At 54.6% G+C, this 20343-nt stretch overlaps 1 protein-coding gene across 50 annotated transcripts in view; it reads left to right on the plus strand.

The window, feature by feature from the left end:
• CELF4 (CUGBP Elav-like family member 4) overlaps positions 1 to 20343 on the plus strand; it is a 322490-nt gene that overhangs the window by 290297 nt on the left and 11850 nt on the right. For 8 of the 50 annotated variants that reach the window (XR_012513122.1, XR_012513125.1, XM_039463648.2 and 5 more), the window contains exons 4-11: positions 153 to 278; positions 522 to 601; positions 953 to 1096; positions 2249 to 2396; positions 4460 to 4609; positions 9180 to 9245; positions 10694 to 10777; positions 16104 to 16187. Coding sequence is in view for 44 of the 50 variants with exons in the window: in XM_039463648.2 (XP_039319582.1) it covers positions 153 to 278; positions 522 to 601; positions 953 to 1096; positions 2249 to 2396; positions 4460 to 4609; positions 9180 to 9245; positions 10694 to 10777; positions 16104 to 16187 (882 nt within the window). In the remaining 6 variants the exon portion in view is untranslated. Of the gene's footprint in view, positions 1 to 149; positions 279 to 521; positions 602 to 952; positions 1097 to 2248; positions 2397 to 4459; positions 4610 to 9179; positions 9246 to 10693; positions 10778 to 16103; positions 16188 to 20343 lie in introns of all 50 variants that reach the window. The other 42 variants (XR_012513121.1, XR_012513124.1, XM_074383559.1 and 39 more) reach the window with 15 other exon arrangements.

Below are 20343 nucleotides of genomic sequence, written 5' to 3' on the forward strand. Positions count from 1 at the left end.
CTCTTCCCCTGGCTCCGAGCCCCGGCCCCGCCTCCCTGGCTCCTCCCTCTCCCTGCCGCCCTCCCACCTCCGGCCGAGCCCTGCTCCCCGGGCCGCCCCTGCGCAGCCCGGTCCCTGGCCCGGGTAAGCATCTCCTAATTTTGTTCCAGAAGATAGAAAACTCTTCGTGGGCATGCTCAACAAGCAACAGTCAGAGGACGACGTGCGCCGCCTCTTCGAGGCCTTCGGGAACATAGAGGAGTGCACCATCCTGCGCGGGCCCGACGGCAACAGCAAGGGTGCGCGGGGCGGGGCGGAGCGGGGCGGGGCCGGGAAGGTGCCCGGGCGGGAGGGGCGAGGCGGAGGGAGACCCGAGGGCACCTCTGAGTCTCCGGTGCCGTCGCGGTCTGTCTCTGGGCTTTTTGGTGTCTCTTTCTCAATCTCTGCCTCACCCGTCTGCGTTCACCTGAGATGCGCCCTCTCCTCCCGGCCCCTCCCTGGCCCTGCTTCTGGGTCCCAGCTCGGCCTCTCGCGTCCCGCAGGGTGCGCCTTTGTGAAGTACTCCTCCCACGCCGAGGCGCAGGCCGCCATCAACGCGCTACACGGCAGCCAGACTATGCCGGTGAGTGCTGGCCCCTTGGGGCGGGGACGAGGGCAGAGGCGGGCCGATACCCCAGCACCCGCCACGCCCGCCGGCAGCCCAGTCTCCCCGAGAGACAGGAGAGCATGACCCTTATCCCCGGGTCTCAGACGAGGACGCTGAGACCCAGGGATGTTAAGGAACCGGCTCGAGGTTACCCAGGTAGAAAATGCCCGCGGTGGGGTTCACATCTCATTCCCCTGGGCGAGCGCTGATGTCACCCTCTCCAAAGCGCCCCGAGGAGCGGGCGGGTTGGGCCCCGGGCCAAGGGCACCGACAGCTGCGGGCGGAGGCTCTGGAGCAGGTGGGTCTCACGCGCCGCCCCGGCCGCAGGGAGCCTCATCCAGTCTGGTGGTCAAATTCGCCGACACCGACAAGGAGCGCACGATGCGGCGAATGCAGCAGATGGCTGGCCAGATGGGCATGTTCAACCCCATGGCCATCCCGTTCGGGGCCTACGGCGCCTACGCTCAGGCAGTAAGTGGCAGCGCGCACCGGCAGCGCGGTTCTCAAGCTCACTCCCCTGGGAGCCCCAGAGAGCGGGACACCTAACCGAAAATACTGCTCTAGCCCTCGCCCTCGCCCTCCAGAGTGAGAAGGGGCCCGGAATGAACCCATGAACCCAGGAAGTGTAACTTCAGAAGGGACTGAGAGAAGGCTGGCCCAGTGGGGTGGTTGCCAGGAGAAGGTGAGCTTGGTTCTAAGGCGCAGAGTTAAGAGAGGCCCCCAGAAACGTTACTCTGAGCCTTTTCACCTCAGCCAGATCAACGTCGAACTCCCAGAAGCACAGATGAGAAGGGGAGGTTCAAGTCTTTGGTTGCAAACCACACCCACTCCGTGGAACGTGTCTGCAGGCCTCCTGGTCTCTCCTGGCAGGGGTCCTGTAAGGCACCCTAAAGCCCTCCACACCCACACTTCTGATATCCCCTTAGGCCTCTGGCCCACCTACTTCTTTCTTCCACGTTGGGGCTCACTCTGTCAGCCTCTCCCAGAGCTGCCTCCAGATGGTTACCACAGCCCCCATGTGGGTGGCACGGAGGCAGGCCACCGCTCTGGGTCTGAAAACACAGGTGCACCTCACTTGTGCAGTGCTGCCCACCTTGGCCACATTCTGTGGCCTCCCCTGTTCACACTCACCTTTGTGACAACACTGGTGGTGCCTGGGGTTCTATTCATAATTCTCCTGTCACTTCTACCAACAGACTCCAAATTAAAACTATTCTGGACAGAAATCTGTGCTAAGGAAGTTCTGCAGAGGCTCAGAACTTCCTTTGCATGTCTCTAGTGCTGTGGATGCCGCATCCCCACGAATGACAGGCCTTACACAGGGCTGACCCGCACCCATGGAGCCAGTCTCCTCCCCTGCCCACCACAACAACTTCAGAATTCCAAAGACCTTACTGTTACTTTTAAATACAGTCACCTCTCAGGGCGGTGGCTTCTAATAGCTGTTGAAATACAGGGCAAGAATGGGAGAGGCATCAGGGCTTTCTGGGGTGCTGGCTGGGAGAATGTCTGGGGTCTCTGGGGCTCAGAGCCTGGGAGGTTAGTCTCCAGGAACTGAGGCCCTTGTTGGGGAGGGATGCCCTCTGGAAGCACGTGATATTTTTTCCACTCCCTCTGCCCCAGCTGATGCAGCAGCAAGCAGCCCTGATGGCGTCTGTTGCGCAGGGTGGCTACCTGAACCCCATGGCTGCCTTCGCTGCCGCCCAGATGCAGCAGATGGCGGCCCTCAACATGAATGGCCTGGCGGCCGCACCTATGACCCCAACCTCAGGTGAGCTGGCAGGTGCCTACACAGGGTCTAGCCCGGTGGGAGAGCAGCTGGTCCAGGCTGGGACCTAATTTCAGCTACCAGCAGACAATTCTGTGGCAAGAAACCATAGCGTCTGAGCCCAAGAGGCCTTGCCTTCTGACAGTTTGTCTCAAAAATGCTCTAATCCCTGGGGATCCAAGGAAAGATGAGACGTGGCACCCACGCAGTCAGTCCACCGTGTGATTTCAGGGTGGGGCAGATTCCTCTCAAGTTGCTTAACTGTGTCAGGAAACAGTGTGTCTTAATCTCTATTAACAATAGAGATCTGGAAAGAAATTGACATGAAGACATCGCCCTATAGTGTCTATGAGGAAAAGAGCCTTGTCTGTGGCCTTGTTCAGTCCCTGGCCCAAGCACAGAAGGAACTCATTTGGTTTTTTGTTTGCTTGCTTTCATTTCCCTTTAACCCAACCTAAACTCACTGGCTTTTTTTGAGACAACTCTGCAACAAGATAGAGAGAAACACAAGAGTTATCAAGGGACAGGAGCTTGGAAATGATCCAGCTTACAAGTCATGTTTTTTATTGAATCTTGGCTATTGTCCAGTCCAGTGAGTCTCAACTGTTGCAGTTATTCCCCCAAACTCCCAGGACATCTGTAGACATTTTCAACTGTCACAACTGGGAGTGGGGATTGCTATTGAAATCTAGTGGGTAGAGGCCAGGGATATTGCTATACATCCTATAGTGCACAGGACAGCCACTACAAGGAAATTTCTGGCCCCAAATTGTAATAGTGTCAAAGTTGAGAAATGCTCCTGCACCCCAGGCACTGATTCACTGAGCTTCCTCAGCTCTCTGTGCCCAGGCCACAGCAGCAACTTTCCTAACATCTCAGAGCCGTTCCTTTCCCAGTCGAAAGCCACAATGACTGCGCCATCTCTGGGCTCAGCTGGAACACTACCCTCCGCCTCTGATCCCCATGTGTACCCCCTTCAAGGGATACACATGAATCCAGGCAGTGGGCCAGACTCAGGTCCATGTTCTCAGAGGTACCCTGGTTCCTACGTGAGAGGAAGGCCCTTTCCAGCCTCTGGGACCTCAGTGCAATCACCATAATATCCACATCTCAGGTTCCACCCACCTGGCATAGGGAGGACACAGGGTATTGTCATTTGACCCCAACTTTATCCTCACCATCATGACCACTACCATTGCTTCAACTGGAGGAGACCGAGGTGTCTACTTTGTGTATGAGCTAGAGCTGAGTCTGGGCTCTATAACAACTTCTCTGCCTCAGTACAAGAGAATGCCAGAATTAAGACCTACTCCATCTGAGCAGAAAAACTTCCTGGAGAGGTATATCAAGCCCCCTACTGACCAGGTAAAGACCAGCTAATTCTGCCTTAGCTGGAGAGAGCAAGAACACTGAAAAAGACTGAAGGAAGGCCAGGCACAGTGGCTCACACCTTTAATCTCAGCACTTTAAGAGGCTGAGGTGGGTGGATCACTTGAGGTCAGAAGTTCAAGACCCGCCTGGCTAACATGATGAAACCCTGTCTCTACTAAAAAATACAAAAAATAGCTGGGTGTTGTGGTGCATGGTGGTAGTCCCAGCTACTTGGGAAGCTGAGGCAGGAGAATCTCTTGAACCTGGGAGGCGGAAGTTGCAGTAAACCACGATTGCACCACTGTACTCCAGCCTGGGCAACAGTGCAAGACTATCTAAAAAAAAAAAAAAGAAAGAAAGAAAAATGGCTGAAGGAGGAACAAGTGTGGTTACAGTCAAGGGCATTGAGAGTAGTCTGTGTGCTAAGGACAAGCCAAAAGGGTCAGAGATATCTTCCCTGGGCAGGTGGAATTTGGACTCTGCCTGGAAGGATAGATGCAGTTGGGATATGTGAAGTCGCTTCATATAGGGAGATAAGCCAAGGCATGGGTCATAGATAAGATTGAGCTGGTATGTGAGGTCCAAGTCTATCCACAGGTCCTTGGAAACAGTTGAGTAGAGCTTTATGGGTGGACCTTCCTCACGTCTGTTCTGCTTGCCTCCCCTCCTTCATTACTCCACATCCCTGGAACCAGGTGGCAGCACCCCTCCGGGCATCACTGCACCAGCCGTGCCTAGCATTCCGTCCCCCATTGGGGTGAACGGCTTCACCGGCCTCCCCCCACAGGCCAATGGGCAACCTGCTGCGGAAGCCGTGTTCGCCAATGGCATCCATCCCTACCCAGGTAAGCACATCTAGTAGCACTTCCTTCCCTGTGCAGCACTTTCTTTATCCATGCTCTTCCTGCTCTTGCTGTTATAACAAGATGTGGCTCCTGCCCTCTTTCCATTTCTTGATGAAACTCTATGATCAGAGGGGGCCAGCCTCCCATCTTCCTTCAGGGAGCCCATGATGGCAGAAAAGAGACCAAAATCCTGCCCTTGGGGAGATGTCATTCTAATCAGGGAGACAGAACCCCATTCCAGGTACTCTCTTAGCGAAGAAAGGAGACTGAGTGCAGTTGTACAACCATGTAGAGAGGTGAGTAAGTGCAAAATAATTGAGTGTGAATTTAACCTACAAGAAGTAAGGGGATAGAAACTAGAAGAACAATCAGGGTTAGTGTTAAGTAGGAAAAGACTCTGGGAAAGGAGTGGAGGGAGGTATAATCATTGGCAGTCTGGCTAATAGAGACCAGTCCTGTCCCTTGTTGCACATAGAACGCGATCAGCACCCTGGACAGCTCAGCACTTCAGACCGCCCAGCATCTTGGACAGCTCCTAAACCCTCTTTTCAAAAAGCCTAGAACACAGGAAGATCCAGGAGGCCTGCTCCTGATTAACTTTGTTCCTCAAACTTAGCCATCCTCACACGGTAAGAGTGTCCAGTTGGTCTGAAGCAGCTCTTCTCCCTGGTCTGGAGAATGGGCTACTATCAGGGTAGGGAAGCTGGGCCCAAAGCCCTGTAGTAGGCTCTAAGGCCAATGTTCTCGAGATGTGAAGAGTGCCGCCTTCCTGGAGGGCAGAGGATAAGGTTAAAGTCCTTGTAAGTATCAGTAACTGCCCAGTTTGGGGTGGGAAAGGGGGGCCCAAAAAGGAGGGCGGGACATGGACCTATCATTTGGGAGGTCAGAGTCCATTGAGAACACAGTCTAAGTCTACACAATGATGAGACAATAAGGCAGAATTAAGTTTCATCAAGAGTGAATGTTCTCAGATTTAAAATGCTAAAGGATCCAAATGAATGGAGGGTTCTATAGGCTGAAGAAGCCCAAAAGAGCCTCCCCAGGGAGGAAGCTACCATTGAGCTTTAACAGATGGGCAAGAATTGGAAAGGTGAAGATAAACAGGGAACACCCTCCTGTAGAGGGGCCTGCCTGGCAAGAGTGGTGGTGGTAAGGAGGTTGGCGTACAGGCAGGCAGGCCAGCCCAAAGTGGATTGGCAGCAGGGGCTGGGTCCTGTTCCCCACTTTGGGTACCCATCAGAATCTACTGTGGGCCTTTATATAATCACAGAAGCCCAGACATTCTCATTTCCCTGTCTGGAGTGCAGTTTAGGCATTTGTAGTATATAAAAGTCCCACCAGGGCTGGACATGGTGGCTCACACTGTAATCCTAGCACTTTGGGAGGCCAAGGTGGGTGAATCACTTGAGGTCAGGAGTTCGAGACCAGCCTGGTCAACACGATGTAAACCACTTTTACCAAAAATACAAAAAATGAGCCAGTCATGGTGGTGCATGTCTGTAGTCCCAGCTACTCAGGAGGCTGAGGCAGAAGAGTCACTTGACCCAGGAGGCAGAGGTTGCAGTGAGCCTAGATTGTGGCACTGTGCTCCAGACTGGGCAACAGAGCAAGACTCCATCTCAAAAAAAAAAAAAAAAAAAAGTCCCACCAGCAGCAGAGTGCAAGGTCACTGTACTAGAGAGAAATAGAGGAGAATTTTCTGACTTTGAAGTTGGAGTTGTCCCATTCCCCATTCCAGGGCTTGCCCCATGATATACCCCTCAGTCCATTAAGAAGAGGCCATAGGAGTCTAGAGAGTGAAGTGATGGGACTCTAAGGATCTGGGGTATTGTTTAAGGATGATGGCCCCAAGCTGGTAGGGTGGTAGGGGAGGGGCTAGGCAAGCTGGAGGTACCGGGGGAAGAGATCCCACCAGTCTCAGGTTCATGGGCTGGGAGATGGGATCCCCAGCACATCTGGCGGCTTCATTTCCCACCTCTCCTTGCCCACAAGCCCATCTGGATCGATCTCTGGATCCTGATAAACCTGCTCCTTCCCCACCCCCTCCAGCATCTGTGAGCTATTTCCCTCATGGAATTTGGAAATGTTTCTTTCCCCTATTTGTAACAATCTGCCACATCTCATAAACAATTCCCTGCCAGAGCAAGAGGGAGGGAGGGAGGGATGGAGGGAAGGAAAGGAGAAAAGTAGTACATTTAAAAAATTAATTTACCATCTTTAAATGCAGAGTTTGGATCTGCTGTAATGAGCGAGATCCTTCAAAACGTTCACTCTTTGGCAGTTACTAACGAGGTCGTTAAGCAGAGAAGTAGAGAGGGGTCTCATAAATGCTTTTCTCTGCTTCCTAGCCCCAGGTAGTTTTCTGATCTCCCCTCTTGGGTTCTTGCTGGATGCACACAGTGTGGCCTTTACTGTCATATAAATACCCTTGAAGGGGTGGCTCTCACAAACATTGAAGATTGTTCGTTCATTCTTTTCATCGTCCTCTTTGTCAGATGCTTATGATGTTCCTGGCACTGTGCTGGAGGCTGCCATGCAAATCGTGCAGGTTATATTTTGCATGAGGGCACCAAACCGTGTACCCAAAGGAAGGGGCACGCTTTTCTAATTTGCATAAAGACACAGCATGGGTGAGCCGCTGGAAAGACCAAGAGCACAATCTGGACACGGTTCTCCCTCCATAGAGCTGAGAGGCTGGCAGAGCAGAGGGGCAGAGGGAAGGCAGGGAGGAGACCACCCTGCCAAGCACATGACACTGGGGAGCCCTTTGTTCCAGCCTTACCATGGGGGAAACAGAGAGACAGGGTGTGGGACTGGGACAGCCCCAAGCAAGAAGGAACCTGCATTGTAGCCCATCTTCAGCTCCCCACAGCTGAACAGAGCCCTCATAGGTCGAGCTCCCTTGCCACATCCTGCTTCTGGGGGCTGTGGAACCTACTGTCCCACTGTCTCCAGGGACCTCTGCACCAGGCTTTTCCCTGGGCACCTCTCAGTTCCAGGTGCTCTCTTTCTCTCTCTCTCTTTCTTTCTTCCTTTCCTTTCCTTTCTTTTTTTTCTTTTTTTTTTCTTTTTTTTTTTTTTTTGAGACAGAGTCTCACTCTGTCACCCAGGCTGGAGTGCAATGGTGAAATCTTGGCTTACTGCAACCTCTGCCTCCCGGGTTCAAGCAATTCTCCTGCTTCAGCCTCTTGAGTAGCTGGGATTACAGGTGTCCACTACCACACCCAGCTAATTTTTTGTATTTTTCGTAGAGACGGGGTTTCACCATGTTGGCCAGGCTGGTCTTGAACTCCTGACCTCAGGTGATCCACCTGCCTTGGCCTCCCGAAGTGCTGGGATTATAGGTGTGAGCCACCACACCAAGCCCAGATGCTCTTTTTCTAATGGAATTTTACTGAGATAGGGAAACGTGCTTAGAAGGGAAGTTGGGGCACTCTCCCTAGACCAAAGGTCCCAAAGCCTGGGGCCAGTTAGCTTAGCTGGCCTGAGTTGACAGGCAGATAAGCCCAGATAGTTCCTTCCTGCCACCTTGTGTTATCCGGTTTTCCCTCAAGCCATCTTAGGGCTCCATCCTCCCTCTGGGCAGCCGCTGCCTTTACCACCTCTCTGGGCCCCCAAGGCCAGCCCACTCCCACATTAGTCACCACCAGCCTTGGTCACCAAAACCAGTGCCTACTGCTGGCCCATGCTTCAAGCTTTTGCCCACAGCCTCTGCAGAGACAGCAAAGGCAACAGAAGGGAACCAGGCCTTTCCCTCGGCCCAGCTTCCCTGAGTTTCTTGCCAAAGTATCAGTTCAGGGGACCTCTCTTCCCACTAGGCAGGAGACATCGCAGGGTCACAGTGTCAGAAGACAGGAGGAAGGTCCTTGGTCTTCTGGTTCCTCGGTTCTGTGGGCAACATCCCACTCCCGGTCTGCTAGGAAGACCTCCTTTGTGTGGCTGGTCCCTGCTGAGAGGACTTGGCCAAGGGCTAGGAGTGGAAGACCTACATGCCTCATGTAGCTTCCCTGACAGTGAGGGTGGGTCCCTCTGTGGCACAGTGGCCCAGGAGGACAAAGTGGTAGGGTGAGGCCTTCTTGCCCTTTCTTTCACCCACCTGGAGCTGCCAGGCTGTCCCTTCATTCACTGTCCTCCACTTCCACTGAGGATCGTGAAGAATAAGCCCACCACCCGGCAACAGTCTCCAGCTCCTGTCCCCTTTCCCCACAACCCTTCTGCAGTGCTGGGGCCCTCATGCATCCCCACCAGCCTCAGTGTTGAGGCTTCCTTGGCGTCTCCTCCCCAACCCTCCACAGTGCTCTTCGTGAGCCCCCATCTCACCCCAACCCTAGGCCAACTGCAGCCTGCATCCCCCAGCCAGGGTGGGCAACTCTCTACCCTGCCAAGGTCTAGGGCGGGCAACCCCCAGAGGATCCAGGCACTCAAGGTGTCTGTCTCAGATGCCCTACCCCAGAGCAGAGCCTGCAATAGCCAGGAAAGGTGGTACAGCTGCATCATTGTCCCCATGGGCATGGGGGGAAGGGCCAGTGTGGTGGGCACTGCTGACCTCTGTCCCCTTGGCTCCTTACAGCGCAGAGCCCCACCGCCGCGGACCCCCTGCAGCAGGCCTACGCCGGAGTGCAGCAGTATGCAGGTCGTTAGTATCCACGGGTCCCCACGGCTCTTTCCCCAACTTCGTTTCTCTCTCCATGCCTGTGACACCAGTGCCCCCTCAGAGCTGGGCCCAGCACTGCATGGGGTGGGCAGAGAGTGGAAGGAGGGAGGCCTGTGCTGGCAGAGACCCTCCAGGCTGCCTTCTTGTCAGCGGGGCACCTAGAGTGCCCCTGCAGTGGGGGCTGGTGGAAATTTAGGCACGTGGGGAGGCCAGGCGGAAGCTTCACCCTTGCTGGGTGTTACTTGTCTTTGAGGCCTGATTTCCCTTCCCTATGGAACTAACAGGGCCAGTTTGCCCAGGGGTACCAGGTCTGACACCAGGCCAGGCTGGACCCAGGTGCTGCCCACCATTGGTCACCGTCACTGGCCCAGGAAGCACAGATGCCTGGTTTGAGAGAAAGAGGGCCTCTAGAAGAGATGCCGTCTCCCCAGCCCCCACAGCCCTCCCCACAACAGTCAGCAGGATGGGGCCCCAGCAGGTGGGACAGGGAGCAAAGGAGGAGAGGTGGGAAGGGACAGCACTGAGTGAGCAGAAGGCCTGGGGTCACCGAGCCCAAGCCGAGCTGTCAGCCAAGCCTGTCTTTCTCTCACCCTGGGACTGCACAGCACCCCATAATCCTCCCTGCCTAGCCTGTGTCCTACTGCCTGACCCTGTTAGGGTCTCTCTTCCCTGTGCTGTCTCCCATGAATGTGTGGGGCTGCCTGGAGAGGGGTGGGGGGACTGAGGTGAAGCTGGTCTGGCCCATCTAGAGCCCAGAAGAGGTGCTGTCACTTATTGGGTCCCTTGAGCTCTGTCCTCAGGCTCCGCTGCTGTGGGAGCTGAGCCAGACAGAGGAGGGAGCTGGCCACTCCTGTCACACCCCAGGCCCTTTACAGTTGGACAATCAGGTTTATCCAACTCAGTCCTCTGTCCCTGGGACTACCCCTTGGCAGCCTTCCCAGAGGCTAGTTCCATACCTCTGGTGACCCCCCACGTCCCACACAGGTGCCATCTGAGTGGGAATGAAGGCCTGCCAACTGGAGTCAGCTGTGGCTCAGAGAAGTGGGGGATTACCAGGTGGTGTGGGGAGATCTTGTCCAGGCCGTTTTGGTGTTTCTGATTATCCATGATTGTGTGTTATGCACACGTGGTTTATCCACTATTTCAAATTAAACTTGCCACCCCCGAAACACAGACACATGCGCATGTGCATGTACGTATGTAATGTACACACACACACACACACACACACACACACACACACATTTCCAGTCTTTACCCTGCAGCTCCTCTATTAGTCCGGGAACTGAAAGCTGGCTTTGTCCTAAGTGGCTGAGGGGCAGGGCGCTTTTGGCTGGTCTGCTTTTACTGCCTGCACTGAAATCTCTTTTTCTTCCTGCTTCCACTCTCTGCCCTGTCGCCGGCTCTTGCTTCTTGTCTTGGGCCTCCAGCAGCCGCCTACCCTGCTGCCTATGGTCAGATAAGCCAGGCCTTTCCTCAGCCGCCTCCAATGATCCCCCAGCAGCAGAGAGAAGGTGAGTCTGCAGGCCAACTCCTGGGCCCCTCCCCTCCGTTCTCCCCAAAGAGGCTGCTCACCTGGGCCTTGGGCTGGGGTGTGTGAAAGGTGGCCACGTTTGTGTGCTGTGTTGAAGTGGGCAAGGGAGGACAGCAGGGTTGTAAGGAGCGGCTCTCCAACCTGAGGGTGGAGGTGCGCTTCCTGTGGGCAGCTCTGCACCTGACCCGGGGGCAGGGGCCTGGAAAGAATGCCCTAAGGGCCAGCAGGTCCCACATGAGCTGGCTTTCCTACTCCCCTCCATCATTGCTGCTGGCCTGCCACAGCTCACATATCCATACCTTGGTCTATAAGAACCCCTTCTGAACGGTTGGGTTTGTCTTTCTTCCTTGGCAAGCCCTTGAACCATCCCTTAAACAGAACCTAGCAGAGGTTAGACCTGTGTGTGCCAGTAGAGGCCTTGTCCCTGTCCCAGGGAGTTTCTAGTCTTCCAGAGGAGATAGAGGCTCATCCTTGGGGTCTTCATTGGAGGGCACACCACTGTGTTCCCAGGGGGCACAGCTGGGAGGTGAGACTCCAACAGTATGGTGGAGTTTGCAGAACCAGCTCTGATAGCTGTGCGCATTAAGGAAAAGCTGGTAGCCAGGCTGAGAAGGTCAAGAAGGGGAGGCCCCAGAGGAGGTGAGGTCCAAGAATCCCCCTCCCGTGGTGGGCAGGATTTGGCCAGAGGGGAGGATGGGGAGAAGTGGGAGTGCTCATGGTGGAGGGGAATGGGACAGGGAGATGAGTTTATCAACCACAGAAGCTGTGCCCTCTGAGTCACCAGGAGAGGCAGGTGGAGCTCCCAGGGCAGGACGACTGCCTGGGCAGGATGAGAAGAGATGAGAGTGCCCCAGTGCAGTGGAAGAAGGGGATGCTCCTGGAAAGCTGTGACCCAAGGCCCTGATGTGAACAGGGAAGGACAGCAAGATTCTTGGGTCGAATGGCAGGGACCTCAGAATGCAAGTCAGTGTTCTCCCATCCCAGTGCCTAGAGGCCCACATAAGCAGGAAGACAGGAGGCTGAATGAATAGGCCCACCCTCTGGGACCCTGTGAGCCTGGCACAGAGAGCCCAGCTTGAGGGCCAGGACACTAACAAGGTCCTGTCCTCTCCATCCCCATGGAAATGGTCACTAGGTATCGAGGCACGGAAGCTGCCCCAGCAGCCCGTGTGCTCAGAGCCTTCCAGTGGCCTCCAGAACCCTGCCTCGTAGCCCCTGCAGCACAGTGTCCTGGAGCTCTGGGATGTAGGTTAGTCCTGGGAAGGAACCAAAGAGTGGGCTGGCCAACATCACTTGACAGGCCCAGTGAGGGACCCCAAACAGGTGCCAGAGCCTGCCTGGCTGAGAGCTCGGGCTTCAGAGAACACCCTTCTGGGTGAGACTCTGCCACCTCCTTCCCCTGTGACTCTGAAAAAAATCACTCCATCCCTTCAGCCTCAGTGTCCTCACCAGAAAGTGAGGAGAGTGGGGAGCTTTCGGCGGGGGCTCTGAGGACCAAGCCGGCTGAGTCTGCCCCCAAACTCCATTCCGCAAGTGTCTGTGCGCACCACCTTTCCTTTACCAAGCTAGCACCCCTTCCAAGGCTGTGCATGAGACATACTGCCCCAGCTCACACCCAGCAGGCAGCTTCTGAGATCCGGGACATCAGGGCTTCCCACGCCCAGGAGATCCAAGCTACAGGAACTCAGAGGGGTGGACAGGAAGGCCCAACCTGTCCCCTGCCTCACGCTGCTGCAGCTGAGGGACACTGGGCTACCGCTGGTGAAGTGGGGGTGGGAGGTCCCCTCATTTGGCTGCAGCCCTGGGCCTGCCCTGCCCTTTCCTTCTCCCCAGTCCAAGCCTTTATCAGTCAGACCAGGGCCACAAGGGGTGGGGTTCAGGAGTCCCCATGTTGCTTGCTCCAGGTCCAGAACAGAATGCTGTGCCCACAGGCCCTGCTATTTTTTCTCCCACTAGTTTCAGGCCATCGTCAGCTCCCTGAATCACCTGACCTGTTGACTCAGGGGTCTCTAAATCCTGCCCCAACCCCCACACAGCTGCAGGTCAATGCCACCCTGCCCAACAAACATGACAGCCCCTACTGCAGGCCTTAAACAAACTCAGGCCCTCATGGACCCTCCTGCCCCTCTCCTACTCCATGCTCTGCACTACCCCATGTGCCTAGCTCTGAACTCCTCCTCATTCCTTCTCTCCGGCTCTGAGGAGCTACAGTTCCTGCTCCCCAACCCTGCTCCCTAGTCTAGGCCCTGTGCGGCCAGTCTTGGCTCCAGCCTCTCCTTGGGGTGGTGGGATCTGCCACGATTGTCCCCATTTTCCCAGGCCATGGTGCATGGGTTGAGCCACCTCAGGGAAGCAGGGGATGGAGAAGGGTAACACACGATACCAACAGAGCCGCTCGGCATGAGTGGGTGAGAATGTGGCACTGGGATTGGCTTGTCAGGAAGGCTTTTGTGGGTCTGGAAGGATGGGCAGAGGCTGGCAGCTCATAGAGCTGGGGAGGCAGGCGGTCCAGACAGGGGGAGCAGTGGGAGCAATGGTACAGCTGCTGCAGAGTCCAAGGTGAGCGCAGGGCCAGGGAGAGGCGGACGCAAGGTGGGCTGGAGTCCCAAAGCTGTGTCCCACAGAGGTGTCCAAGGCTTGGATAAGAAAGAAGGCTGTGTACCTCAAGCCCTGCCAAGAGTTGGCCTCTTTACATCATGGTCCCCTCCCCATATAGAATGCCATGGAAATATCAGGATATTCTTTGAGCAGGGGAGGACACTTCTGCTGACTCCTCATCTTTGAGCTGAGCCTGAAAACTGACAGATGCCTGAATCCCCCAGAGGCCATCTGCCCCAGAGATGAGACGAGGTTGCCCTCAGGGATGGCTGCCACAGCGGCTCTGCCAGGGCTGCAGGGTGGTCAGGGGTAGCTGCTTTCTGATGCTGCAGCTCCACTTCACCATTTCTCAGAAGGCTGGAGTGGACCAGATTGGTCTCTAAAGTCCTGCCAGCTCTGCCATCTGCACGTTCTGTAATCTGTGAATGAGGGAGTACAGAAGGGTTTGGCGGCAGCTGGAGTTAGACAGTGTGTGGGCTCACTGTCCAGGGGAAGGGTCCAGAGTGGCTGCTCTGGCTTCCCGGTCAGGCCTGGGCTGGACAGTCTTCCCTGGGGCTCCGCCACACACCCTGCACCTGGGACTGAGCCTGTGAGCCCTGTCTGTCAAGCCTCCTTGTTTCTAAGGAGAACAGATGCAGCTTCCACATAAAGCAGCTTGCAGAACTTGAACTTGGAGCCAGGGCCCCAAGTCAAGAGTCAGCATGGGGTGGAGCAGTCAGGGCCTGGAAGAGTGAGGATGGGAGAGGAAGGAAGGTGTTGGCGGGGCTGGAGGGGGACTGGGCAGGAGGACATGAAAAGGTGCATGTGCCTGGGAGCAGCCAGTCTGGTTGGAGAGAAAATCTCCAGACATAAAGGAGAAAGAGCCCCTCCCGCAGAGGATGGAGTATGGACTTGGGGCATGAGCAGGGAGAGGCTGGAGGTCCTTTCAGATAGGGAGGCTATGGGGAGCTGGGGGCCATCAAGGGCACATTCACAGGGCGTGAACCAGTGGGAAGACAGCATGGTTGGAGGGGACAGGGTGAGGGGAGGGCCACCAGAGCTCAGGGGTATCCAGCACTAGGAACCCCTGGAAGAGGGTGAGGGAGCACATTTGTGTCTGGATCTGAATGCGCCGTCACCTGGCAGGATGCCTGGGAGCCAGTTGTCCATGGAAGGGAGGCCAGAGGGCTGGGGTGGGCAGAGGGCACAGGGTGAGCACCAAGGAGGGAGAAGGCCAAGCGGCTCCTTCAGCAGCTTTAGGGGTTGGGGAAATTTTTGCTGTAGGCTGTGGACCCCGAGGGGATAGAGACAGATGGAGAAAAGGAGGAGGAGAGTGGAAGGTAGAGGAGCAGAAGAAGAGAAAGGGCAGAGACTCTAGATAGAGCCTTTGCTCCACAACTGGGTTGCTTGGCAGCCTCGCTGCTCCCAGAGAACAAGGATGGTTGATTGTGGCTGTAAAAGCCATGGAGCGGCCCATGTCGGTGCCTTACAGCCTTCACTTTTAAGCTCATGCCTGGGTTTCCAGCAGCTGCTGATCAGAACCTCGCTTCTTACTCAACTCTAAGTGCAGCTGTTTCCTTCCCCTTCCCACTATAGCTTGGATGCCATCACTGAAATGACCACAAGTCACTTTAAAAAGTGAAATTACATGTGGCATTATGCTATCTAGCATGCATCTTGGAATGATTTCCATTTCAAAGAGTTAAAATTGAGCATTTTGACTCTTTAAAAAGAAACAGGTAAATAGCTAGTGGAAATTTAGAAAGCTAAAGTCCTCCACAGTGTTCAGGGGGCCGGGGGTATTGAGATTTTTGGTAGGAAGAAGGAGAGAACTCACACCATGGAGACAGACAGTCCGGGCTCATAGCCTGGCTCCAGCCCTCTCCCAGCTGTGTGGCAGGTGACTTAACCTCTCTGGGCCTCGTTTCCTCATCTGTGAAGTGAGAATGACGATAATAAAGCTGCTGTAAGGATGAAGCGAGTTAGCTCAGAACAGCCCGACACATAGTTCGTGCTGTTGAAGTTTGCAGGGCTGTTACTGTGGTAACGAAATGAAGAATCTTCATGTCGTGAGGCTGGAGGGTTCCCTGGCTTCTCATAGAGCCTGGGTTGCAGCCCTTCCCACACACCCACACAGGAGGAGGCAGGATAAATCCTGGTTTCCTGGGTATGAGGAAGCAGACAGGACAGTTGGGCCATCAGGGCCAGATGGGAAGGAGAGGCTGCAGGCCAGGGGGAGGATTGCCACCCCCTCTCCTACAGTCTAAGCCTGGCCTGCGAGAGGGGAAAGTAGAATGTCTCCCAGCGTAGGACATGGCTGCCCCAGGGGATGTCCTGGTTCCCCCAGAGCAGGGGCTGGGCAGCCGGATCTTCTGGGCCTTCCCTCTCCTCTCACCTGGTTTCCAGAGACACAGCAGGAGGTTGACTCCGCCCCTGGAGCCCTATGGTTTCCAAGCCTTAGTTAGGGATCCATTTTATAGAAAAGGTGACTGAGGCACAGAGAGGTTCAGTGACTTGCCCAAGGGCAGAGCAGAGACTGGAGCTCAGACCCGGAGCTCAGCATCCCTGACTCTTCCGGGACACCCTTGGATCTGGAATGAGACCCCCCCTCCTAACCTTGCCCCCACCCCTCCCTGCTGCGCTGCCTAACTCGCTCACCTCTCCTCTGTCTCTCTCTTCCCCTACCCCGCCATCCCTCCTCCCCCGCCCATCCCCTCCCCTCACCGCAGGGCCCGAGGGCTGTAACCTGTTCATCTACCATCTGCCCCAGGAGTTTGGGGACGCTGAGCTGATGCAGATGTTCCTCCCTTTCGGTAATGTCATCTCCTCGAAAGTGTTTGTGGATCGGGCGACTAACCAAAGTAAATGCTTTGGTGGGTAAAGATAACAAACCAATTAGCTTCACCTAGGACAGGGCGGTGCTCGCACCAACCTACCGGTGTCCGACTGCTTTTCACCTGCTCCTTCACATCGCCCGCCCCAGCTGCTCCCTGGTCCTTGCCAGCCTCATCTCACCGTTCTCTCTCCCACTGCTCTTTAGGCTTCTTGGCTTTCCCTACCTACCCCACCCGGCTCCCCATCTCCCACTCCCAGTCAATGGGTTTCCTCTTCCAGCCAAATTCCAACCGACTGAGAAGGGAAAGGGTCCACTTTGAGCAGGGGCAGGAGGGGCAGTAGGCAGAGCCCAGCAACACCCATTCCCCTAGTAGTCCCTCTCTTCTCATGGTCTGACCAGGAGAGCTGGCCTGAGCCCCCGGGAAAAGCAGAGCATAACACCTGGGCAGGGCAGTCACCTAGCCAGCCTCCTCTCCTCCCCGCCCCTTCGCCTCCTCTCTCCAGCTCTGTCCTGCCCCTACTCCTCCTCTCGGTCTACCTTGCTTTTTGCTCCCCTCCTGCCCTTCCCATTCACTTGCCTCAGGCCACCAGAGCTGGGCATTGTTGAGGAGTCAGGAAGAGGAGACTGGTCCCTGCCCTCAGGAAGCCTAAGCACTGAGCTTAGATAAAAATTCTGTTTACAGCAGTGAAATCTGCGAGGCACCAAATAACCGAGAGATATGAAAGGCAGCTGGATGTAAATACACAAATGGAAGGGAGGGAACTCCAGGTGGGGAGACTTGGATAAGGAAGGCATGGGGCTGGGGTGAGGTGAGCCAGAGAACAGCAGGAGGGAGACCAGGCACTGGGTGGGGTGTCTGTGCTGTGGGGGTTCTGCTATGCAGATGAGGATGTCTCCTGGGGTGTGGTAGGCAGTGGAAATAATGGGAGGTCCTTGAGCTGAGTAATAAGAATATAGCTTGCAGGAAATGTGCCCAGGGCACGGTGTAATATTGGAGAGGGAAAACTTGGAAGCATCCAGAAGTATGGCTGTCAGATAAAATACAGGATGACCAGTTACATTTAAATTTCAGATAGAAGAAAGATACATTTTTAGTATAAGTGTGTACTTATAGTAAAAAAGTATTTCTTGTGGATCTGAACCTTAAATGTAACTGGCATCCTGTGTTTTTATTTGCTAAGTCTGGCAACCCTATCCGGGAAGCATCAGACCTCCTCCTGGAATCTCATTTCACCCTCTCTGCTTCACTCCTCCCTGTTCCTCTCTGACCTCCTCATCGTTCTCCATCAGCCCTTCCTTCCGGGCCAGACCCACGCCTAAGTCGCGAGGAATGAAGAGTCCAGTCCCCAGAGAGCCACACATGGAACCAGAGCTGAATCTGCCGGAAACTCAGTATCTCTAGGCTAACCCCAGATTCTGGGGCTGTGAGGAGAGAGTAGGAGGCTGTGTTGCCAAGGAACCCAGGTCACAGTTAGGGGTGGTGGAGGGGAGAGGGGACAGGAGTGGAGCAGCATCAGGAAGCACATGTTAAGGAGTTTCAGTCTGGAGTCCAACTTCCTGGAATCATGAAGGGCCTGAGGATTCAGAGCACGTTCCCCAAAGTAGTCAAGATCTTTGCACGGTCTTCCCTTCCCCTCTGGAGCTGCCACAGGAAACTTGTGGTCTTTCAATGGCATGGATTTGCCACAGTAGCTCATTTCTCTCTGGGGGTGGAAAAACAAAGCAAAAGCAATAGACAGGTTTGCAGCCCTCTGCTCTTTGGTATTTCTCTGTATGAATTACAGTTATGTATGTAAAAACAGCAAGCTGGAAGTCAGTTGCATCTGCTCCTTAAGTAAGTCCCAAATGCTACATCAATGAGAATAGCACTGCTGAGAGCCCAGGCAGCTCTGGGCACCTCTGCTGGAACAGGTTTAGTCTCCAGCCATAGCCGGGCTTGGCTTATTTGCACTGTCCCAGTTGTGGGTGCAGCCCGGCTTTCTGAAAGCATTTCCTAGCAGTCTGCTCCAGGCACTACCCTCTTTAAGCTATTAGCCCACTTAAATTAGCCAGGACCACAGTTTTTTTCCCCCTGCTTTTTAAAGGAACATCCTCTGTATATCTCTAATCTAGCTCTCTCCTCTTGAACAAACTTCTGATGTCAAACATACCAGCCCTGAACAAAGGACAGACTCCCAAGATGCTGGTTGAGCCTAGCTGTTCCTGGTTAAGCCACTTGGGTTCTCTCTCTCACACCAGGCAGCTGAACTTTCTGCCAGTATCCCAGAACCCTTGAAAGTGAGAACTAGGCTGGGTGCAGTGGCTTGTGCCTGTAATCCCAGCACTTTGGGAGGCTTAGGCAGGCGGATCACTTGAGGTCAGAAGTTCGAGACCAGCTGGTCAACATGGCGAAAACTGTTCTCTACTAAAAATAAAAAAATCAGCTGGGTGTGGTGGTGGGTGCCTGTATTCCCAGCTACTCGGGAGATGGGGGCAGGAGAATCTCTTAAACCGAGGAGGCAGAGGCTGCAGTGCACTCCAGCCTGGTGACAGAGCGAGACTCTGTCTCAAAAACAACTAACTAACTAAATAAATAAAAACAAAGTGAGACCTAACCTCAGCATTCCTGCAGGGACAATGGGCCTCTCTCTCTTCCTCTGTGAAAAGGGGATTTTAACTATTGCCCCAGGGCTGCTGTGAGGGAGCTTACCCAGGGTAGACCCTCAGGAAGCACTAGGTCCCCTTTGTTCTTAAAGTGCTATTTTTGCTGTAAAAGTGGCCCTATGTTAAAGTGAACTCCTCAAAGGCCGCTTTCACTCTTCATAAGCACACATGAACATTTATAAGCAGAATCTTCCAGAGACCTTCATCAGGACAGCACAAACTGTTCCTATGTTGGAAGGAGGGCTGTGGGGACACCATGGGGAGATTCTACCTGTGGGCCTTCTCACAGGGCCTGGGAGCAGAAACTTTCTGAGGGTAGGAAGAGAGCAGGAGAGGTAGCTCTGGAAGAAGAAAGACAGTCCTGGAACCATGAACATGGGAGACAGTGCCCAGAGCCCTGCCAAAGGGGCCTCTGGTCTGTGAGGGAGAGACAGACCCTGCTCTGACTGCTAGCCAGTTACTAAGAGATCAAGGGAAGAAGAGTTCCCTTGAGCCTGGACTCCTTCTCAACTCTCAGGGTTCCAGGGACCTCAAAACTCTTCCAGGAAGGCTGAACTTCTGCCGCCTCCAGAATTCCTTTCTGCCCTTCCCACACAGTGTCTCTGCCTCCCTCTGCCCTAGACAGCTCCTCCAGCCCTTTGTATCTTCTTTATTCTCCCTTCTTTGAGCTGTTGTGGATGATGAGAGGAATGAGGGGCAGCATGTCCCCCACAGTCAGGCTGCCTTGTCCTGACAGGGACAGGCTTTTGTTCAGCCACCTTCCTTATTCTGGGGAAAGCAGCATCAATACACAACTCACATATTTGAAAACTGCTCTGGTTTATGAAGGACTTGACTTTAGTGGTTAGACATACAGGTCAGCGGAGGTGGGGATGGGCCAGGAGGGGCTAAGAGGAGCTGGTGGAAACATCACTGGAAGCCAATCTCCAACTATGGATCAGCTGAAATCCTCCCCATTTATTCTGGCATCTATATTTATACAGAGGTTGGTTTTGTTGCTCTGGGCCCAGCTCTGACCAATTGTTGCCCTCTTTCGGCTGCAGGAGCAAACTTGAGCAAGGCAGGAAGGAGAGGAGAGAAAGAGACGGTGGAGGCAGCCTCTGGGGCAGAGGGAAAGAGGGAAAAAGAGCCACCAGGTTGGGAGAATGGGGAAGGGCTGTCTTTCTTGGAGAGAAGTCCGAGGCAGGCCCCAGGTAACACGGACATTGAACTGAGAAGACGGCTTCTACTTCACTCGGGGATGGCTCTGTCTGCTTCTCATACCTAATGGCCATTTGGGGACCAGCACGCAACGGGCACGTTGATGGGAAGGCCTCGGTGTCTCGCCAAGATTTCACATAGTTCGCAGGATCTAAGTCATTTTTGCGGGAGAAAAGGCCTCTAACGTCGAATAAATTCAAGGAAATACTAGATTAAACAAAGCTATAAAGGTTTATTTACTAAACTCGGGGCGGGAGGGAACGTTGTTTGCTGGTGCGCTGGACTGGCCC

Source organism: Saimiri boliviensis, chromosome 13, assembly GCF_048565385.1.
Source record: "Saimiri boliviensis isolate mSaiBol1 chromosome 13, mSaiBol1.pri, whole genome shotgun sequence".
In the NCBI taxonomy this organism is placed as follows: Eukaryota; Metazoa; Chordata; class Mammalia; order Primates; family Cebidae; genus Saimiri; species Saimiri boliviensis.